The sequence below is a fragment of the Zalophus californianus genome, chromosome 2, assembly GCF_009762305.2.
Source record: "Zalophus californianus isolate mZalCal1 chromosome 2, mZalCal1.pri.v2, whole genome shotgun sequence".
Taxonomy (NCBI): domain Eukaryota; kingdom Metazoa; phylum Chordata; class Mammalia; order Carnivora; family Otariidae; genus Zalophus; species Zalophus californianus.
Genome location: NC_045596.1, coordinates 42,583,303 through 42,599,324, shown reverse-complemented (window position 1 = coordinate 42,599,324; position 16,022 = coordinate 42,583,303). Strand labels below are relative to the sequence as shown.

Here is a 16,022-nt window from a genome sequence, read left to right as displayed (position 1 = left end):
AAAAAAAAACTGTCTGAGACAGAACGGACTGGGACAACTTCTCTTACAGGAGTTGTCCCAGCAAAAATGAGGAGACAATTGGCCTGGCTATTACAGAAGAGATTGACTCAAGGGTAACATGGCTGGTCAGTCACTAGGCAACTGCACTGAGCTGGGATTTTTGAAGAAATATTTCAACAAAATGACTATCTGCAGAGATGTGTGTAGGGCTGAGGCAACGAAAAAGAATGTTGATGCACCTAGGAACCAGTAGAGGCCAGAAGGCATTTCCACCCTTTTTCATGACGGTGCGGGGGAACCTGATTATAGCTGGAGCCTTGGAAAAGAGGCTCTCAGAAAGGAAATTTCTAGAGAGTAGCAGCAACTGCCAGAACTGGAACACTACAGCAGAAACATCCCTGGAAACAACCAACACACCGCTGCTTCTCTCTCCTTAAGCTGCTGTGTTATTCACAGTGCCGCTCACCAAACCCAAATGGAAGCCAGATCCAAGGGGCTGCAGGAGATGCAGATCACAGAGGAAATAATACAGTCCACAAAGGCTGTCTGCGGGCACCCGGCAGGTCAGAGGAGGGTGGAGATGAATCTAGAAGGGCAAACAGAATAACTAGCACAGCTGGCTAAGGACTCCTCTTGGCTTAAGAGGCAAAAAATTTTCCCTGCGGACTGTAAAAATGAACGACTAGGAGATGAACCTCAACTATGAGGGAGGAGGCGTGGAGAAAATTGGAACTGAAGGGAAAATCTGGCTCTGCTCTCCCCACAGCCCTGTCCCACCGCGGCAGGCCCCTGGTGCGCGCCGGTGTGCACCCCCTGCTGTGGTGTCCCGGCTAAGCACCAGGGCTGGGAGCCTTCCCCCCCTGCGCGGCGACGAGAAACAGCCAGGCCCCGGGGCTCGGCCCAGCCTTGAGGGGACGAGGAGGCCAAGCTGGGGCACGCGCCCTGCCCCGCCTGGGCGCTGGCGTCCGCAGGGTCCGCCCAGCCGAGCTTTGCGCTCTGGGGTCGCCGCGACCGTTCCGAAGGCGCCGGCTGCCGGACAAGCGGGGCTTTCCACTTAGGCAGAGGCGACGTGGTTCAGGTGGCAAGGATCCAAGGCGGAGCCTTCTTCCCCTCCGGGTCCACCCATCGCCCCTCCCCATCCCCGACCCAGAAAAGGACACGCACACAAAAACTTTTGCCACACTATTAATATATTCGCGTTTCCTCCCACTTTCCCAATGGGCTACCAGCTGCAGAACTCCTGAATAGAAAGCTTAATTGTGCTTTGTCATGCAGAGTACCTCGATTTTCTATAGAAGGTTACAAAGAGCCATTTGAAGTATTTCTTTCCCCCCTAATAGTGAACCATTTGCATAGGGCACCTCTGCGCCTGCCAGACCCAGGTAGCAGCGCCTAAGCTCCGAGGCCCCGGGGTAACAAAACTCAGCATGGTTTCCAAGGGGCGCCCTACTCTGCCTCCAGCCTCGCATCCCGACTTTTCTCTCCATTTCCTCGGATCACAGCCAGCCCGGGCAGCTGATTGAGAGGTTTCGAAGCCTGAGGCCTGCAGGCCGTGGTGGCCCGTCCCCTCTCGCTGACCTCTCGGCGGCCTCGGGCCATCTCGGCCCTTCTGCCCTCAGCTGGGTCCTGTTCCAGGCGGGGCCTGCCGACCCCAAGTGGTGTTTTCGGCTCCTACCTGCGGGTCCAGAGCACAGGCAGTTACCCGTGCGGGGCCCACCGCCCACTTGCCTCCTGCACAAGGCCCAAGCGACGTGCTGAAGGAATTGGAAGCCGATTATGATTTGGATACGACTCTGTTCCATTTCTCCTGGTTGATTGGCAGGGCTGCCTTCAGAATATCTTTTCTTGTTGCTTGTTTTGACAGTTCAAATCCAGGTCTATGTGACATATAAAGCTAATAAAATTCTAATTTCATTGTTAATCTTATTTCATTGCAGTATAGGTTTTTACTCTCACACCTGCGTGGCAGGGTGTAATTCCATTAATAAAAAAAATCAACATATTCATTGCATGTCTTTTCCCCGATGATATATTGTGAGCCGTGTGAGTTGAAAAAGAACCATTTATTCCCACCGTGAATGAGCCTGCATGGGGCGGGAGCTTCACCTGCCCCTCAGTCAATTAGGAATGTATCGAAAAGTCTAGCAGAAAACGAGTTAAATTAACCGTTCGCTAATTTCCTTGTGTCCCTCCTACATAATCCCCCCTTTTCAGCTTCCAGAAATTACCACATGTTGCAAGGTTCAAATAGTGCCTAATGAAACAGTGACTAAACGCTTTTCCCTCCCCGGCCACCGTCGGGGGAGCCCTTTCGCCGGCCTTTAAAGCGGCGCGATCTCCCAGTCCCGGTTCCCGTATGCTTTAATAAAAAAAAGAAAGAAAGAAAGAAAAAGAAAAGAAAAAAAGTTTCTTTGGTAGAAAGAAAAAAAAAAAACAAGCTGTCAAAAACTCTTGATTCAACCGGTGAAATTACATTGCTGCCCACTCACTTCTCACCACCGACCACGCGGTGGGGCGCCCCGGGTGGGGACCAAAGTGTGGGTATTCTCCCCTCTCACCAGACAACTGGGGGCCTGGTGTTGGGAGGGTTGAGCCAGAACCAGGGGAGTTTGGAGGAGGACAGGAAGGTCGACCTGGAGAACAAAGAAAGGAGTGAGAGAAAAAGAGATCGAGAGAGGAAGAGAGAGAGACCCCAAGGCAGAAATAGACAGAGACAGAAGCAGGCCGAGAGAGCGCGAGAGGGTAGCAGCTACGGAGAGACAAGTACTACCAACTCTCAACTCCCTTCTCCCAAGTTAAAACCACGTGTCTGGCTCTAGCAACTCTTCCCCTCCGGGGAAGGCGTTTTGAAGTCTTGAAATTCGACCCTAATAATTAATCGTGGTCATTAATTAAGGAGGAAAGGGGGGAGGTGGCTTGCTGCCGCTTGACCCCAAACAATTTAAATTAGGCTTTGTGAAGGTAGACTCCCAAAGCCTGCCCTCCCCCTCCTTCCTATTCTCTCTTTCACGCTCTCAAAAATTTCCATTATAATCCTCAGCGGTCTGGGGCCGCCGAGGCGCGCTTCCCTCTCGAGCCCTTCCCCGCAAACTGAGGCCAAGCTGTCTTCAGCCCCTCGGAGCCGGCTGCCGCCCACGGGCAGGGAACTGTTTCCCATCGCGAACAGCTCCACCTGCCTTTTTTCTCTGCACCTGCTGTGGATTGTTTCTCCCTGAACTTCAGAAATCAAGTAGTAGCCTAAGAAGGAGTCGGGCTGCAGTGCTCACACAGGCTAAATATTGCTACATTCTCTGTTTTCTCTGCCTCCTCTCTCTCTCTCTCTCTCTCTCTCTCTCTCTCTCTCTCTCTTCCCTTCCCTTCCTTTGCTCCCTCCCTCTGGCTAGAGACTTGAGTTCCTTATTTGAAATGGTGCAGCTAATACAAAGTCATCAAAGCACTATGGTTCTTGTCTTAAAGTGACAGCCCTCTTTATGGGGCTGTTTAAAATACGCCCCCTGCTTTTCAATGTCTCTCTATCCATCTTTGTCTGCTCTTCAGAAAAGCGGACAATATAAAGCCCAGCCTGGCGAGCTCCCCACGCTCAGGCCTGGGCAGTGCCAACCTCCGCCTTTAAGCAGATTGAAATTGTCACTGCTTCATTAATCTGAAACTAGTTACTTTCCTAAGCACACAGCACACACTTCCGATCTGTCGGGATTCACTCAGAGGAGCCCCTGGGGCCTTCCTGGGTTTGAGATTTGGAAGGCTCCACAAAGGTAGGACAAGGGTTCGGGAAAACACAGGGCTCAGCTTGAAGAGAGGCAATGCCCAGTGCAGAAGGGCAGGCACGGACATCAGTATAAGGGCACACAAAACACTATTTTCAGAGATAATGGTATGCTCAGAATTTTGGAGGGTGCACTTGCGAACAAGGAGCCCAGCCATGGGAACAGACAACAACATCTACCTCAATGTGGAGTAGCTTGCAGGACGGTGAGGTCTTAGAGGCTTTGGGTTTTCTTTCCTCAGACCGAAGAAACTTACCTCCAAATATGAATCGGGCCTGGCTTTTGTTCTCTGAGAGTTCTCTTTCAGTTCCTGTTCTTGTTGGTCCCCCTCAGTCCCAGCCTGTGGGACTCCAAGGGCCGGGCCTTGGGTGTAGGAAACCTGCATCCCTGTTAGAATTACTTATCTTCTGTGAAACAAACTGCCTTTTTTCTTCACACTTTCACCATTAACAAAAGACAATACAAAAGATTCTTCTACTTTTAATATTTCCAGCTGGCTTAGAATAGCAAGTTTTGGGATTCTATTACATCTAATTTAGGGGAAAGAAGTGGGCATTTTTTTTTTCAGAGAAGCTCAATTTTCAGTAATATGAGCCTAAAGATTTATAAAATAGATTTATATTAAATTATGTTAATAGAAGCCTAGTAAATGCACCATTTAATTGCATGGAAAAAATGTTCCCTTTTAAGAGGTCTGTCACCTTAACAGGTACATTCAAAGATTCCCTGTGAATAATGAAAATAGGAACAATTGCTTTGATGCACTGAGCTGTATTCATCGTCTAGGACAGCTTTAGGCTGTGTTTGGAGAGGGTGGGAGGAGCTCCTTTTAAAGCAGTGATTGCTCCTTTAAACCCAATTTCCTCTAGCAAATAGGTTCTATTGGGAGTGTCTTTCCCCTCTCTCCCACACCCTTAAGGCTGGGCTGGAGATCCTACCCAGACCTCCCTCCCAGCTCCCTCTACTTTTTCTCCTCCCTCCCAAACCAACTCTAAACACCTGCCCACCTCCCTCAAAGAAATCTCCCAAGGAGTGCCATGAAAAGTGAGTAGAACCTGCGGGAAAGGTAGAGGTGGGAAGAAAAACAAAACAAAACAAAATAAAATCTGGTGCAAATAACTTTTCTCTTTCCATATATGTGACCACCACCAGTGGAATTCTCTCTCTCTCTCTCTCTCTCTCTCTCTCTCTCACACACACACACACACACACACATACACACACACACAGACCCTCTTGCTTTCTGTGACCACTTTCAGTAAGAACAATCACCTTTGTGACAATTCTCTGACCAGAGTAAACCAAGCAAACTGCATTTCTAATCCTGATCAGAACTGGTAGAGAGTGGGGGTGAGAAAAGGTAGGAGGGAGCCAAAAATCAAAGACTTCACATCCCCAAGTTCTTCTTTCTCTTAAAATACCTTTGGATATCCTCGGGGGGGGGGGGGGGTAGGGGGAATGTGTGTGTAAGGGGGAGGGGAAGCAACCTAAGATGACCACTTCTGAATATTTCAGAATTAGGGGAGTCTGTCATCACCAGCGTCTCTATCACCTGGGTCAGTGGCTACCCCAGGGCTAGGCTGCTGGGTCCCTTCTGCCCTGGGCATGGTTTGCAATCAAGAAGCCTGGCCAAGTGCTATCAATGCTAGGTCCCTGGCCTTGGGCTTGTGGTGGTGACTGAGTGGGAGGGTGAAGGGGAAAGGTCTCTGTTCCTCCTTTTCTCTCAGAATGTCGGAACTAGGTTTAGAGCACAAGGGCAGGAGGTCATCTTTTGAGCTCTCCGCTCCCACCCAGGACCACTTCCTGTTTGAAGCCACCACAGGACTTGCTCTCAAAGAGGTGGATTTGACCACACTAATAGCTCCTGCGGCCTACTTCTTTTTTCTTAGGGGAGCAAAATCTAATTTCTAATTCTCATTTTCATTCTCTCTCTCTCTCTTTCCATAATGTGTGTATAGGCCCCGAAGAGGCCATGTTTTGGGGAAAACAGAATTCTGTTTTTCATGTGGGGGCATAATGAAAAGCTAGCACCTGGTGCTTCCCAGGTAGAGAAATTGTCAAGGGTGACCCACACATCTCTTTGATAAATCTGTGGATATTTCACTTAAAGCGTTTGACTGATATCAAGATTGTTTAGCAGAGTATGTCCCAATGTTGGCCTAGGAGTTTTTCACCTAAGGTGAAACTGTAGGCCTTTAAAATAGGTTTCCTAAAGGCTTATTAGGATTTGCAAACTTCAAAAACATCAAATGATTACTTTGGGGAGGAGTGGGAGAGAGGGTTTTGCGGAGATGTAAAATCTACCCTAGTAGACGGGAAACCTCATGGTTCACCCTGAAAGTGAGAAGGTCCACTCGGCACCGAATATCCTAGAACCTCCCTGAAACCCCTGGAGAAGGTTTCTTCTGAGAATAGTATCTATGCCTGAAACTTTTTGCCTCTAGTGGGGGACGCATTGCTTATTCTCTTTTCCCTAAGGAACTTCCCCCAAAGACAGAAAGGAGAGGGGCTGATACCATCCAAGCAGCCCAAAACCCGGTGAGAAGGGCTGGCGCAGCGTGTCCTTCGCAGGGCGGTGGGGCTGGGTGTGGCAGGTGGCTGGCTCCGCGCTCCGGGAGCACGGCCTGGGGTGCGGGAGCCAGGCGAGGCACAGAGGCTCGGGTTCCGACTGGGCTCGGACTCGGGGAGGGCCGAGGCCGAGCGCGGGGCGACTGCCCTTCCCCCCCAAACCCCGCAGCCGGCTGTGGATGGGAGGGGGGCGGAGGTGTCTGCCCACTGCCCAGCTGAGGCTTCGCTTTGGGCAGGAGCGCGGAGAGCTGCAGCAGTGGCTCTTTGTCCTTCCTGTTATTTCCCGAAAAGGAGTTCTCCGTAAACGCTCCTTCTTTGCGCCTCGAAACTCCTTTCCTCCCACCCTTATACTTGTGCGCGGAGAGGCCTGTTTATTGGGAAGGAGGGAGATGGGATCTTCAGGAAGGGCAGCGGGCGGGTGCCTCCTCCACTTCGCTGCGGATAGTGCGACAGGCCCAAGGCTCCACGCGAGACCGTGAGACTGGGAGGCTGAGCCTCCCAGGCCGGGGCAGGAGCGAGCTGGATGCCTGTGACCGCTGCGCAGGACCATGCCCAGGTCGGAGCACAAAGCATCAACAACTCCCTATTCAGTCCCTCCCCTCTGCCCTGGCCGGTACCCGAATGGGAACTGACGACGAAAGTCCTCCTGAGCCTCCTGTGTGTGTGTGTGTGTGTGTGTGTGTGTGTGTGTGTGTGTGTGTGTGTGTGTGTGTGACAGAGAGAGAGACAGAGAGAGAAAAGAAAGAAAAGGAAAGGAAAAGAAAAAAAGAGAGGAAAGAACTAACGAACTCTGGGCAGGGAAAAACCATGATCACATCCTCCCCCCTTTTCCTCTTTTCCCAAACTAGCTTTCTGACTTCCATTTTAGAGCCCCATCTCACCTGGTAAGGTTTCAGTTCCTGCATACTGAAAGTAAATCAGACCCAAAGAAACGTGTGTATGTGTAAACAGTTCTTTGGCTTGAACCTCTTGGGTGGCATCTTTACAGAAAATAATCAGAAATAATATCAATGGGTGTTAGGAGGCTCAGCTTGCAGGGAATGAGATCTAGTTTCCATATTTCCAGCTTCACTTGTCTTCTTTAGGTGACAGGCCCTGGCTGCACTGAGCAAAAAGCCAGGTTGCCCTGCTGAGGGCAGAGCCAGAGTAAATCTCCAGGAGCAGGTTTGCAGGAATTAACTCTGCAAGATGATGGGAAGAAAGGGATTAGAAGGGAACAGATTTAGGTTAAAGTTAGGGAGACCAAGAAAAACTGCAAGAGTCCAAAGGCACCTCGGAGCTATTTTGGAAAAGTGAGAATATAAATCTTTGGGCAGAATAATTCCCTGTCCCTGCCCTTTTGTTTTCTCAGCACTGATGGAATCAGCCAGTTTCTTCGCTAGAGGAACAACCAGGAACTAATGTTTCCGGTCGCTTGCAGCATCATTTGTTAAGTTTCCTTGTGCATGCTTCCAACCTGTTTGATGGATTGTTGCTCTTCCTAAAACTATTCTGACTATTCAAATTCCTTCACATACTTCAGGTTTTGGTACCAAGAGAGATGTGGGGGAAAGGGGGAAGAGGGGAACTGCTACAGAAAATAAATACTTAGGTAAGGGATTTTTACCTTTCCCTGCTAAATAAATCAAAAAGTTTGTCATTAATTGTCAGTGTCACTTTAAATGGAGTGACTTGTCCTATCAACTGTGAGCAGCTTAGCTATTTTGAGGATGGGGAGTTCCTACTTGGTAGGCAACATCATGACTGAGGGTGTGCCACAAACTCCTTCAACCAAAGCCCCACATGACTAGTTTTTAGTCAACACTTTCCTCTAAATTCTCAGACACCTTCCCCCTACCCCCCCATCCATGCCTTTCTCTAGATATGGGCGAGGGGGAGCCAGGGAAAGATGGTGAGCGCAAACACCACAAATTTAAAACCTTGATTTTGTTTCATTTATTTAAATAAATATAAATATAAATTTTATATAAAACTATTCACATACAAAGGGACTTCGCAACTTGAATTCCAATCTCTCCCCAGGTAAATTTTCAGAAAGCGAGACCTACAGGGTTTAATTTTCTAAATTACTTGCAATTCAATACTTTCATTTAAAAAACAACAACAGAAAATAATCCAGAAACCCCGTGTTCTTCTTAGGTTCTGAAAGACAGTAGGGAAGGGGGAAATGACATGCGCTTTCAAAATCCCACTACAGTGTTAAATTTAAGCCAACCGTGTTTTTTTTTTTTTCTGTTATATGACAAGGCTGAGTTGAATCTAGGTTATTTACATTAAAAAAAAAAAACGACCTATAACTTTGAGTGGAGCTTCAAACAGATAGGTCAAGGAGGAGACTTGAAGTGTCAGGCTGGGCACGTATGCCCACAGAATGCTCAGCTCCATCCTCCTGCAGATGGGACCACAGAATGGGCGAGGATCTGGGCCCCTGGGTGCCCGCTGCGTTGGTGTTGTGGGGGCTGCCAGGAGCGTGTGGTGAGAGGGAGGCAGCCCTCCCTCATAAGGGAGAAATCTCCTTGTCATCGTTGGCCGAGGCCGGCGACAAGGAGTCCTCATCCTCGGAGCGCGCATAGTGCGCCTGGCTGCCGACACACTTGCAGCCCGCGTGACTGTTCCTCTGTGTGCCCTTCCCTTCTTTCTTATGCTTCACCCGGCGGTTCTGAAACCAGATTTTCACCTGCTTCTCTGACAGGTTCAGGTATGTCGCGATCTCGATCCTCCGGAGCCGAGACAGGTACATGTTGGAAGAGAATTCCCGCTCCAGCTCCAGGAGCTGCGTGCTGGTGAACGCCGTCCTCACCCTCTTGCCATTGGGTACCTGGCTGGCGTCCGAGCCCCCTGCAGACCGGCCAAGAGAGGGCAGAGAGGTAATTCTCGGCTGAGGCGATCCCACCCCACGTGCCATCCCTCGGAAAGGAGCCTCTCCAGGACCCACCCGCGAAGCTCAGTCAAACACCTGTATCCATCCCTCACCCTTTCCCATTTCAGGGCACTTCTTTACTCGGCGGGGAAGGACAGAGACGCCCACAGCAAGTGAAGGCCTTTGATGTGTGAGTTGTAAAGTCAGAGGCTTAAAGAGGGGTGGAGGCTTGCATTGTCCGGTCGGCTCCCTTCAAGCCTAGCAGAGAGGCAGGCAGGCTTAGCCAAAAGCATCGAAAGGCTTTAGCTAGCCCCGACGACGGAATGCCACACTTAAGTTCAAACCTATCTACCCCGCACCTCAGCCAGTTTAGCCTTCGGTTTCTCAACCCTCAAGTTCGAGGTCCCAAAGGCCCCGATATTGCGCAAGACAAGGACACCAGGTACCGGGAATGCACGCACCAGGCTGCTTGGAGAGGTTCGAAAGTTAACTTCCACCTTCGTGGAACTTCTAGGGACGACTCCACAGTTCCACGAAAAGCCCCTCCTCCCCCCCCCCCCGCCCCCCCCCCAAGGCTGCCACTTCCTCCACTGGAGGCGGAAAGTTTGCTCCTGGGAGCCGGGAAGGCGCGGCGCGTAGGTGCCCAGAGCCCCCGCCCTACCCATGGTGAGGCAGTGGAATCTCCGCGGGTCCCCCACGTTGTAGGTGGTGGCAGCGCAGACAGGTGCGTGGTGCTGAGGGTGTCCCAAGGCCGCCGCGGCCGCCGCGGCGGCTGCCGCAGCCGCCGCCGCAGCGGCAGAGCCCGGCTGCTGGGGCTGATGGTGGTGATGGTGGTGCTGCGGCGGGTGGTGATGATGGTGCGAGTGGCTCACGCGTGGGCAGAACTGCGCGTCCCCGGGACCCGAAGAGAACTGACCCTTGAGGAGGGGCAGGGCCCCGGCACCCCCCGGCGCCCCACTACCCCCGGCCCCAGCACTCCCGGTGCCTGCACCCCCGCCGCCGGAGCCGGCGGGCCCGCGAGAGGAGTGCAGGTGCGAAGTGACGCAGAGTGGGCAAACGCAGAACGCGCCACTCTTGCGGGACGGGCAGGCGGGCCCAGACACCGACATCACCAGCGGGGACGGCATGCCCAGCGGGATGAAGAAATCGGGCCCGGGGTGCGGCTCAGGCAGCGAGGGCGCGGGCCGCGAGGAGTCCTTGATGATGAGCGAGTCGACATAGAAGGAGCGCGACATGTCGGGAGGGGTGGGTGGCTGGAGGGCCGGGCCAGCGGTGGCGCCCCCTCCCCTCTCCTGTTCTGAGCTCTGCCCCGGGCGCGGCGCGGACGCGGGCGGTCGAGCCCTCGGGGACGCGGAGGTGTTCGGCGTCTGGGCTGCGAACAAAGGGGTCCCTGGAGAGGGCTGGTCCTCACGTCCCCCGCCCGGCGCCCCGGCTCCGGGATTTTATAGCCCCCACCCCGGCACGTGATGCTGCGGAGTACCGCTCGGCTCAGGCTCCTCAGCAGCTCCCCACCCTCGGGATAGGCTGCCCGAGTCACAACAGAAGCGGCGAGGAGGGGCGGGTGCGCGGCAGGGAAGAACTCGAAGGAGGGGGATGGGGGAGACTTTGCAAAGTGTAGGTTTTGTTAATTTCGCGGGGAGGCCGGCCTCCTCCCCCTCTTTCTCCACGCTTTCTCGAGAAATCAGAGCTGCATCCCCCATCCTACCCCTTTCCCTAGCCCGGGCCCCAGCCCAACTCTTACCCACTCCCGGTCGAAAAGCGCACCAGGTGGGGACCTTGAGGCCTTTTTAATAGGGATGCCCAGTGCTCCCCGCTCCTCTGTACTAGCCGCGGCTGGGCGCGGAAGAGTGTGAGGCCTGCTGTTTGGAGCACGATTGTATGGGCGGCAGACCCGCGGCGGCCGAGTCCCGCACCGCCGCTTGGACCGCGGATACACACAGACACGCACAGACACACACACAGTCCCTCAGCATTTGGACTTGGCCAAAGTCATTCAGGTGGTTAGTTCGTGACAGATCCGCGGCCCAAGAGTGAAGCCTCCCACCTAAGAAGCTGCAGAGTTTTTCATTCTAATGCTTGAGACGCTCTAAAATGCCTTTGCACTTGGGGCTTTCCGGGGGCCGCTCAGATCAAGGACGCTTCCTTGTGCTCCTTTGTAATGGGCAGTGTACCCTTTGGCGGAGAGACACGTCGAAGGGTCACTCTCCCTTCTCCAAGCCAACGCATTTCCAGGACAACCCTGCAAACTCCATCGCAATGATTTTGGAGAGAGGACCCAAACCCAGCCCTCCTGGAGACCGGGCAGTCTTGGGGAAGGCCTTTGCTCTGGGTCCTGTGATTTTCTAAGCCTTTCTATTTTACAGAACTTGAGCAGCTCTCCCCCCCCCCCCCCGCGCCCCTTTAAAAGCTGAAAGAGGTTGAAGGAATTTGAGCCACTCAAGGAATCCTGCCTCAGGATGGGAGCGGTGGCTTGGTAAAGGAAATCTGAGGGGCACAGGCTCCAGTGGAAGACTTACGCCTCGGTGGCTATGTGAGAGAGGGTGGCTGCCGAGATAGGGGCTATTGATCTCTGGGGAAGGTAAGGTGGCAGAGGTGACAGCTTTCTCTTTTTTGCCTCTGTAGAAAATCTGGTTGGAGCAGGGAGGGTGAGCAACCGCTACAAGTCTGATCCTTTTTCCGAAACAGCTGACTTCAGGCCTGAGTTCACAATGGTGTTAAGAAACTTGGGGACAGGTCTCCCTCCACCTCTGAGAACCAAGTGCCCAAATCCTAGGGGAGCACCAGCTTCTCAGCTGGAGGCATGGCTATCTCTCTGTCCTCTGTCTATCCCTCCTTTCCCCTTTTTCATCTCTGGGACCATTTCTTTTGCGTGCTAGAGAAGTGTAATTGGGTTGTAGGGACGCCCCGCTCTGGGGAGCCCAGGATTTATGGATGGCAATTAAAGTTTTATGAATTGCAGCTGAGGCTGGTTATTGAGCTATTTGAATGTGATTAGAATTCAATTAGAAAGCGGTTAGTGGACGGTGGGTCTCCAGAGTGTAAACAGACAGCTATTCCAGAAATGTGCTAATCCAACATCTTGTGACAACAATTAAGGAGTCTCAGGGCTTAACTCAGGGCTGCTCAGCTGTAACTACTTTTGTACCACAAGGTTCGGCGATGCAGCCATCACAGACGCTCAGCCTCAAGCCAGCCTGCCTGCCTACCCGCCCTCGCTCGTGTCAGGAGAACGCAGGTAGTCCCAGGATCACTCCAGTCCCAAGAAGAATGGAAGCTCAACCACTAAGAGATGCTTAAAGGCTGGGTGTTTTTTTTACAGGCCTGAATTGTCCAAACAGGTGACATGATTTCCCCACTCTGCAAGTGTGTGTGTGTAATTTGTATAATATATACTCAGGTATTTATTCACTTTGCAAGTGCTCAAAGAAAGTAATAGCTTTTCCCTTTCCTTTGTTCTCTTCTGGATTGGGTAGAAGGTCATCACAGGTCTGATTTTGGCTTACAGTTTGGGTCACTGTGTTCCCTGTGGTTCTGGGTATGCTCATGGGAAAAACTCCTATGCTAATATGCTGGAATTTGTGCTTTTGTGAGGACCACTTGACTTTTGAGAATCCTAATTATGAAGTATGAGCAACTAAATTTATGTCTAAGTTTGGAAACATCCAACTGGAGTGCTAAGGAATTTTGAGAAAAGTGAGAGGCCCGTGGCATTACTTAGGGCTAAAAGGGGTGCAGTAGCTTGGGGCCAGACTTGAGGCGGAAAGCAGACCATGTCTGAGAGACTTGCCTGTAAGAGGGGATTTGGTTAAATTGCTTGAGCCATGGTGATGAGCACAGGGTGTTGTATGGAAGTGTTAAGTCACTATATTGTATGCCTGAAACTAATATAACATTGCATATTACCTAAGTGGGATTAAAATACAAACTTTAAAATTTTTAAAAAATAGCTTGAGCCCACCAAGAGCAAGAATTTGAGGGTCACGTTCCACACTGGAGGCTCTCCTCAGATTCTCCTCATTAATTCTCTTTGGATCTCTCAGTTTTTCTTTCTTTTCTCGACCCAGCCCCATCTTCAGAACTTGGCCCCACTGTGGCTTGCCTCCCCCATTCCCAAAGGAAGCCTACCCTCCATGGCCCTGAGCAGCTATGTGGCTGGCCTGCCCAGCCACACTATTCCCCAGGACAGCAGCTCCTCGAACCTGCTCAAAGCAGAAGGGGACCCCTGAGCAGCCTGTCAGTGTGCCCCCACGGTGCCCCCGCTGCCACGCAATTTTATTTCTCAGTGATTCTGTCCGATAAAATTTCATCGTCCATTAAGTAATCCCTGAAATGAGAGCTCTTATGAGCCTATAATGAGCTCTAATTGCCACGACTCGGGGAGCCACGTGGAAGGATTTATTCGGTATTAAGCAGTCGGGTACAGAGTACAGGCTGTTACCTAAGCCATTACTTTCATAATTCAAGGAGAAAATTAGTTCTTTTAAGGGGCAGGGGGATCCTTTGATTTCCTCCCTCTTGCTGGGATGACAGAGGATGGCTTTGTCTTCCTTGAGTGCAAGACAATGTCACAAATAAGAAGGTAACAAAATTGCACCCCCCTCCACTCCCCTAACACACACCAGTCAGGGTACCCCACCCTTACCCTCCAATGACAAAAAAATAAAAGCAGTTCAGAGGTGCCACCTTCTTGCCCCTGGACTCTCTCACTTGAGCCTGGATGAGCAGTTTTCCTCCTATCTCAACCTTGAGATTTGATTCTTGGTTGTAGCTTTCAAGAAGCCTTCCAATACTTCCCCCACCCGGGATCACACCTGACCTGGACCCCACATTCCCCACTTGTTTCTCACTCTTTCTGTTTCCTTTCATGGGCAAAGTCAGGGAAAGCAAAGAATGTGGACTTAGCATTGCTTATTCCGCAGGCCCTAGAGTTCTGACCTATTGATGTGCTTAGCTGTTTTACCGGCTGTAACTCGCACATTGCCCTTTCCTCTGCACACACACCCACCACGAAAGAGACCCCCCCCCATCCCTAGTCCTTTTTTCTCTCATTTTTTTTTTAGCGTTTGCCCACACGGTTCTCCTGCCCCAAACAGAGGCCGCGAGCAGGGCGGGACAGCCCAGGAGTTGGCGGGGCGGCCTCGGATTTATTTGCTCCTCTTACATTGATTTCATATTAGTTTCCAAAGCGATGAATGATCTCAAAGCTGGGTTTTGTTAGCCGAACACAAACAGGAGACAGGACTTACTTGCCCCCAGCTCCCTTTAATGAGGTCATTATCAAAGCGTGAACAAGTCTATGAATGTTTTATTGAAAGCGCATCGTTAACTTGTATCCATCCTTTTCTCCGAGTGGCATTGTGATATTGCTGTCTGTGGCACATCTTACCCGATATAGCCCGAGATTTCCCCATTCTCTGTAACCAGGCAACCCTTTCTGAATACCCAAAAATTGAAAAGAACCGCTTAGTCTTCAAGAAAGTCCTCAATAATAGTGGAAAAGAACAAAGATCCAGGAGACAACAAAATGCCACAGGGGTGACTTTTCATGAGCAATTATCTCTCATTAATCAGAAGAACAGCTGCAATATTAATTTTCTCTCTTTCTTCCTCTCTTTTCACAGTCCCCAACATTTGAATAATCATAAATTTTGATTTTATGAAGGAGTCACATTTTCAGGGGCTAGAGGAAAGCAGCTACCTAGGTGAAGACAAGGAGAAAACGCTCTCATTTTATTTTTTTGTTGTTGTTTGGGTAAAGCTGCCAACAAAGCAAAATTAAAAAGAAAATAAAAATAAAAACAAGAGGGATATACTAGAGAAAATGGTCCTCCCCCCCTTTCTTCTAGATGGCGGCTTAGAAGCGGGACTCTTTTTCCCGCGCCGCCTCCTGACAACTCCCCCTCCCTCCCTTCTTTCCTCCCCCTGCCCAGACCCATTCCCCAGTTTGCCTCTGAGCAGGGCGGAGGGAAACGTCCCCGGCGTCTGGCGTGGGAGTTTCAGCTGGGTTTCTGCCCGTTTAACTTGCAAACGTGAAGCCAAGCGTTGTCGATCTGACCAAAGAGACACTCTTTGGGCGTAACTCGCATTGTGGCCATCAAAAGCCCGCCAGCCTTGGATGAACTGAGACGTGCATTCAGCAGAAATGGGGCTCTCGCTCTTCTTTCAGGAGCCGCAGCGGCGATTGTTCACAGGATGTATAGCCAGGGTGAAAAACGAGGATCCCCAGATAAGGCTGTAACCTGTAAACCGGATGGGGTGGGGGGCAGGATAGGTTAAAAGAATCTCATTAAAGCCGAGGCTGCAATTAGCAAATACACACTCTTGGAGAACCCAAGCCCCTCTTGAAAGCCTCGAGTCGGGATGAAAGCGGGGCAGTTCGGAGGCAGTCCCCACATGCCTACGCCAGCAGAATGACCAGGGGCTCCGGCGCCCGGCTCTTCCGTCAGCTGCCCGAGTATTACTTTGAACGCAGCGCAGGCGAGCCCGTTCCGCCGAGAGGGCAGGCGGCGGGCCTCGTGCTCACCCACCACCAAAAGATGGCCTTGCTTCTCCCTAGTGTTTATTCAGAGCGGATGGGCCTTTGAGAAACCTCAATTCGCCTTTGTGCTCTCGACAGGCGCCAGAGTTCAATTCGGCCCTGGGAGAAGGGGGTTGGGACGAGGCTGCTGGGAAACCAGTGAGGAGTCTGGATCAGAATTTCGGGAACAGCCGGGTCTCCGGACCCTCTGAACAGTTTTGATGACACCCAGTCCCCGCCACACAGCCTCTCTGCTCCCCACTTCCCCTTAATTAATATTTGCCCACCCCCAGATCCTTCAGCCTTAACG

General features: G+C 51.5%; 1 protein-coding gene and 1 long non-coding RNA gene across 2 annotated transcripts; one reads left to right on the top strand and one right to left on the bottom strand.

Moving 5' to 3' along the window:
- Positions 1-8,346: 8,346 nt before the first annotated feature.
- On the bottom strand, positions 8,347-10,430 carry GSX2 (GS homeobox 2). The gene is made up of 2 exons (XM_027600033.2): positions 9,857-10,430; positions 8,347-9,173 (listed from the first exon to the last, which is right to left on the bottom strand). Exons 1-2 carry the CDS (start codon positions 10,428-10,430, stop codon positions 8,833-8,835), a joined length of 915 nt encoding a protein of 304 aa, XP_027455834.1. The 3' UTR covers positions 8,347-8,832.
- On the top strand, positions 9,034-12,527 carry LOC113925349. The gene is made up of 3 exons (XR_003520988.1): positions 9,034-9,202; positions 9,324-9,385; positions 12,347-12,527. It is a non-coding gene; the product is annotated as an uncharacterized LOC113925349 (long non-coding RNA).
- The last annotated feature ends 3,495 nt before the right edge of the window (positions 12,528-16,022 follow it).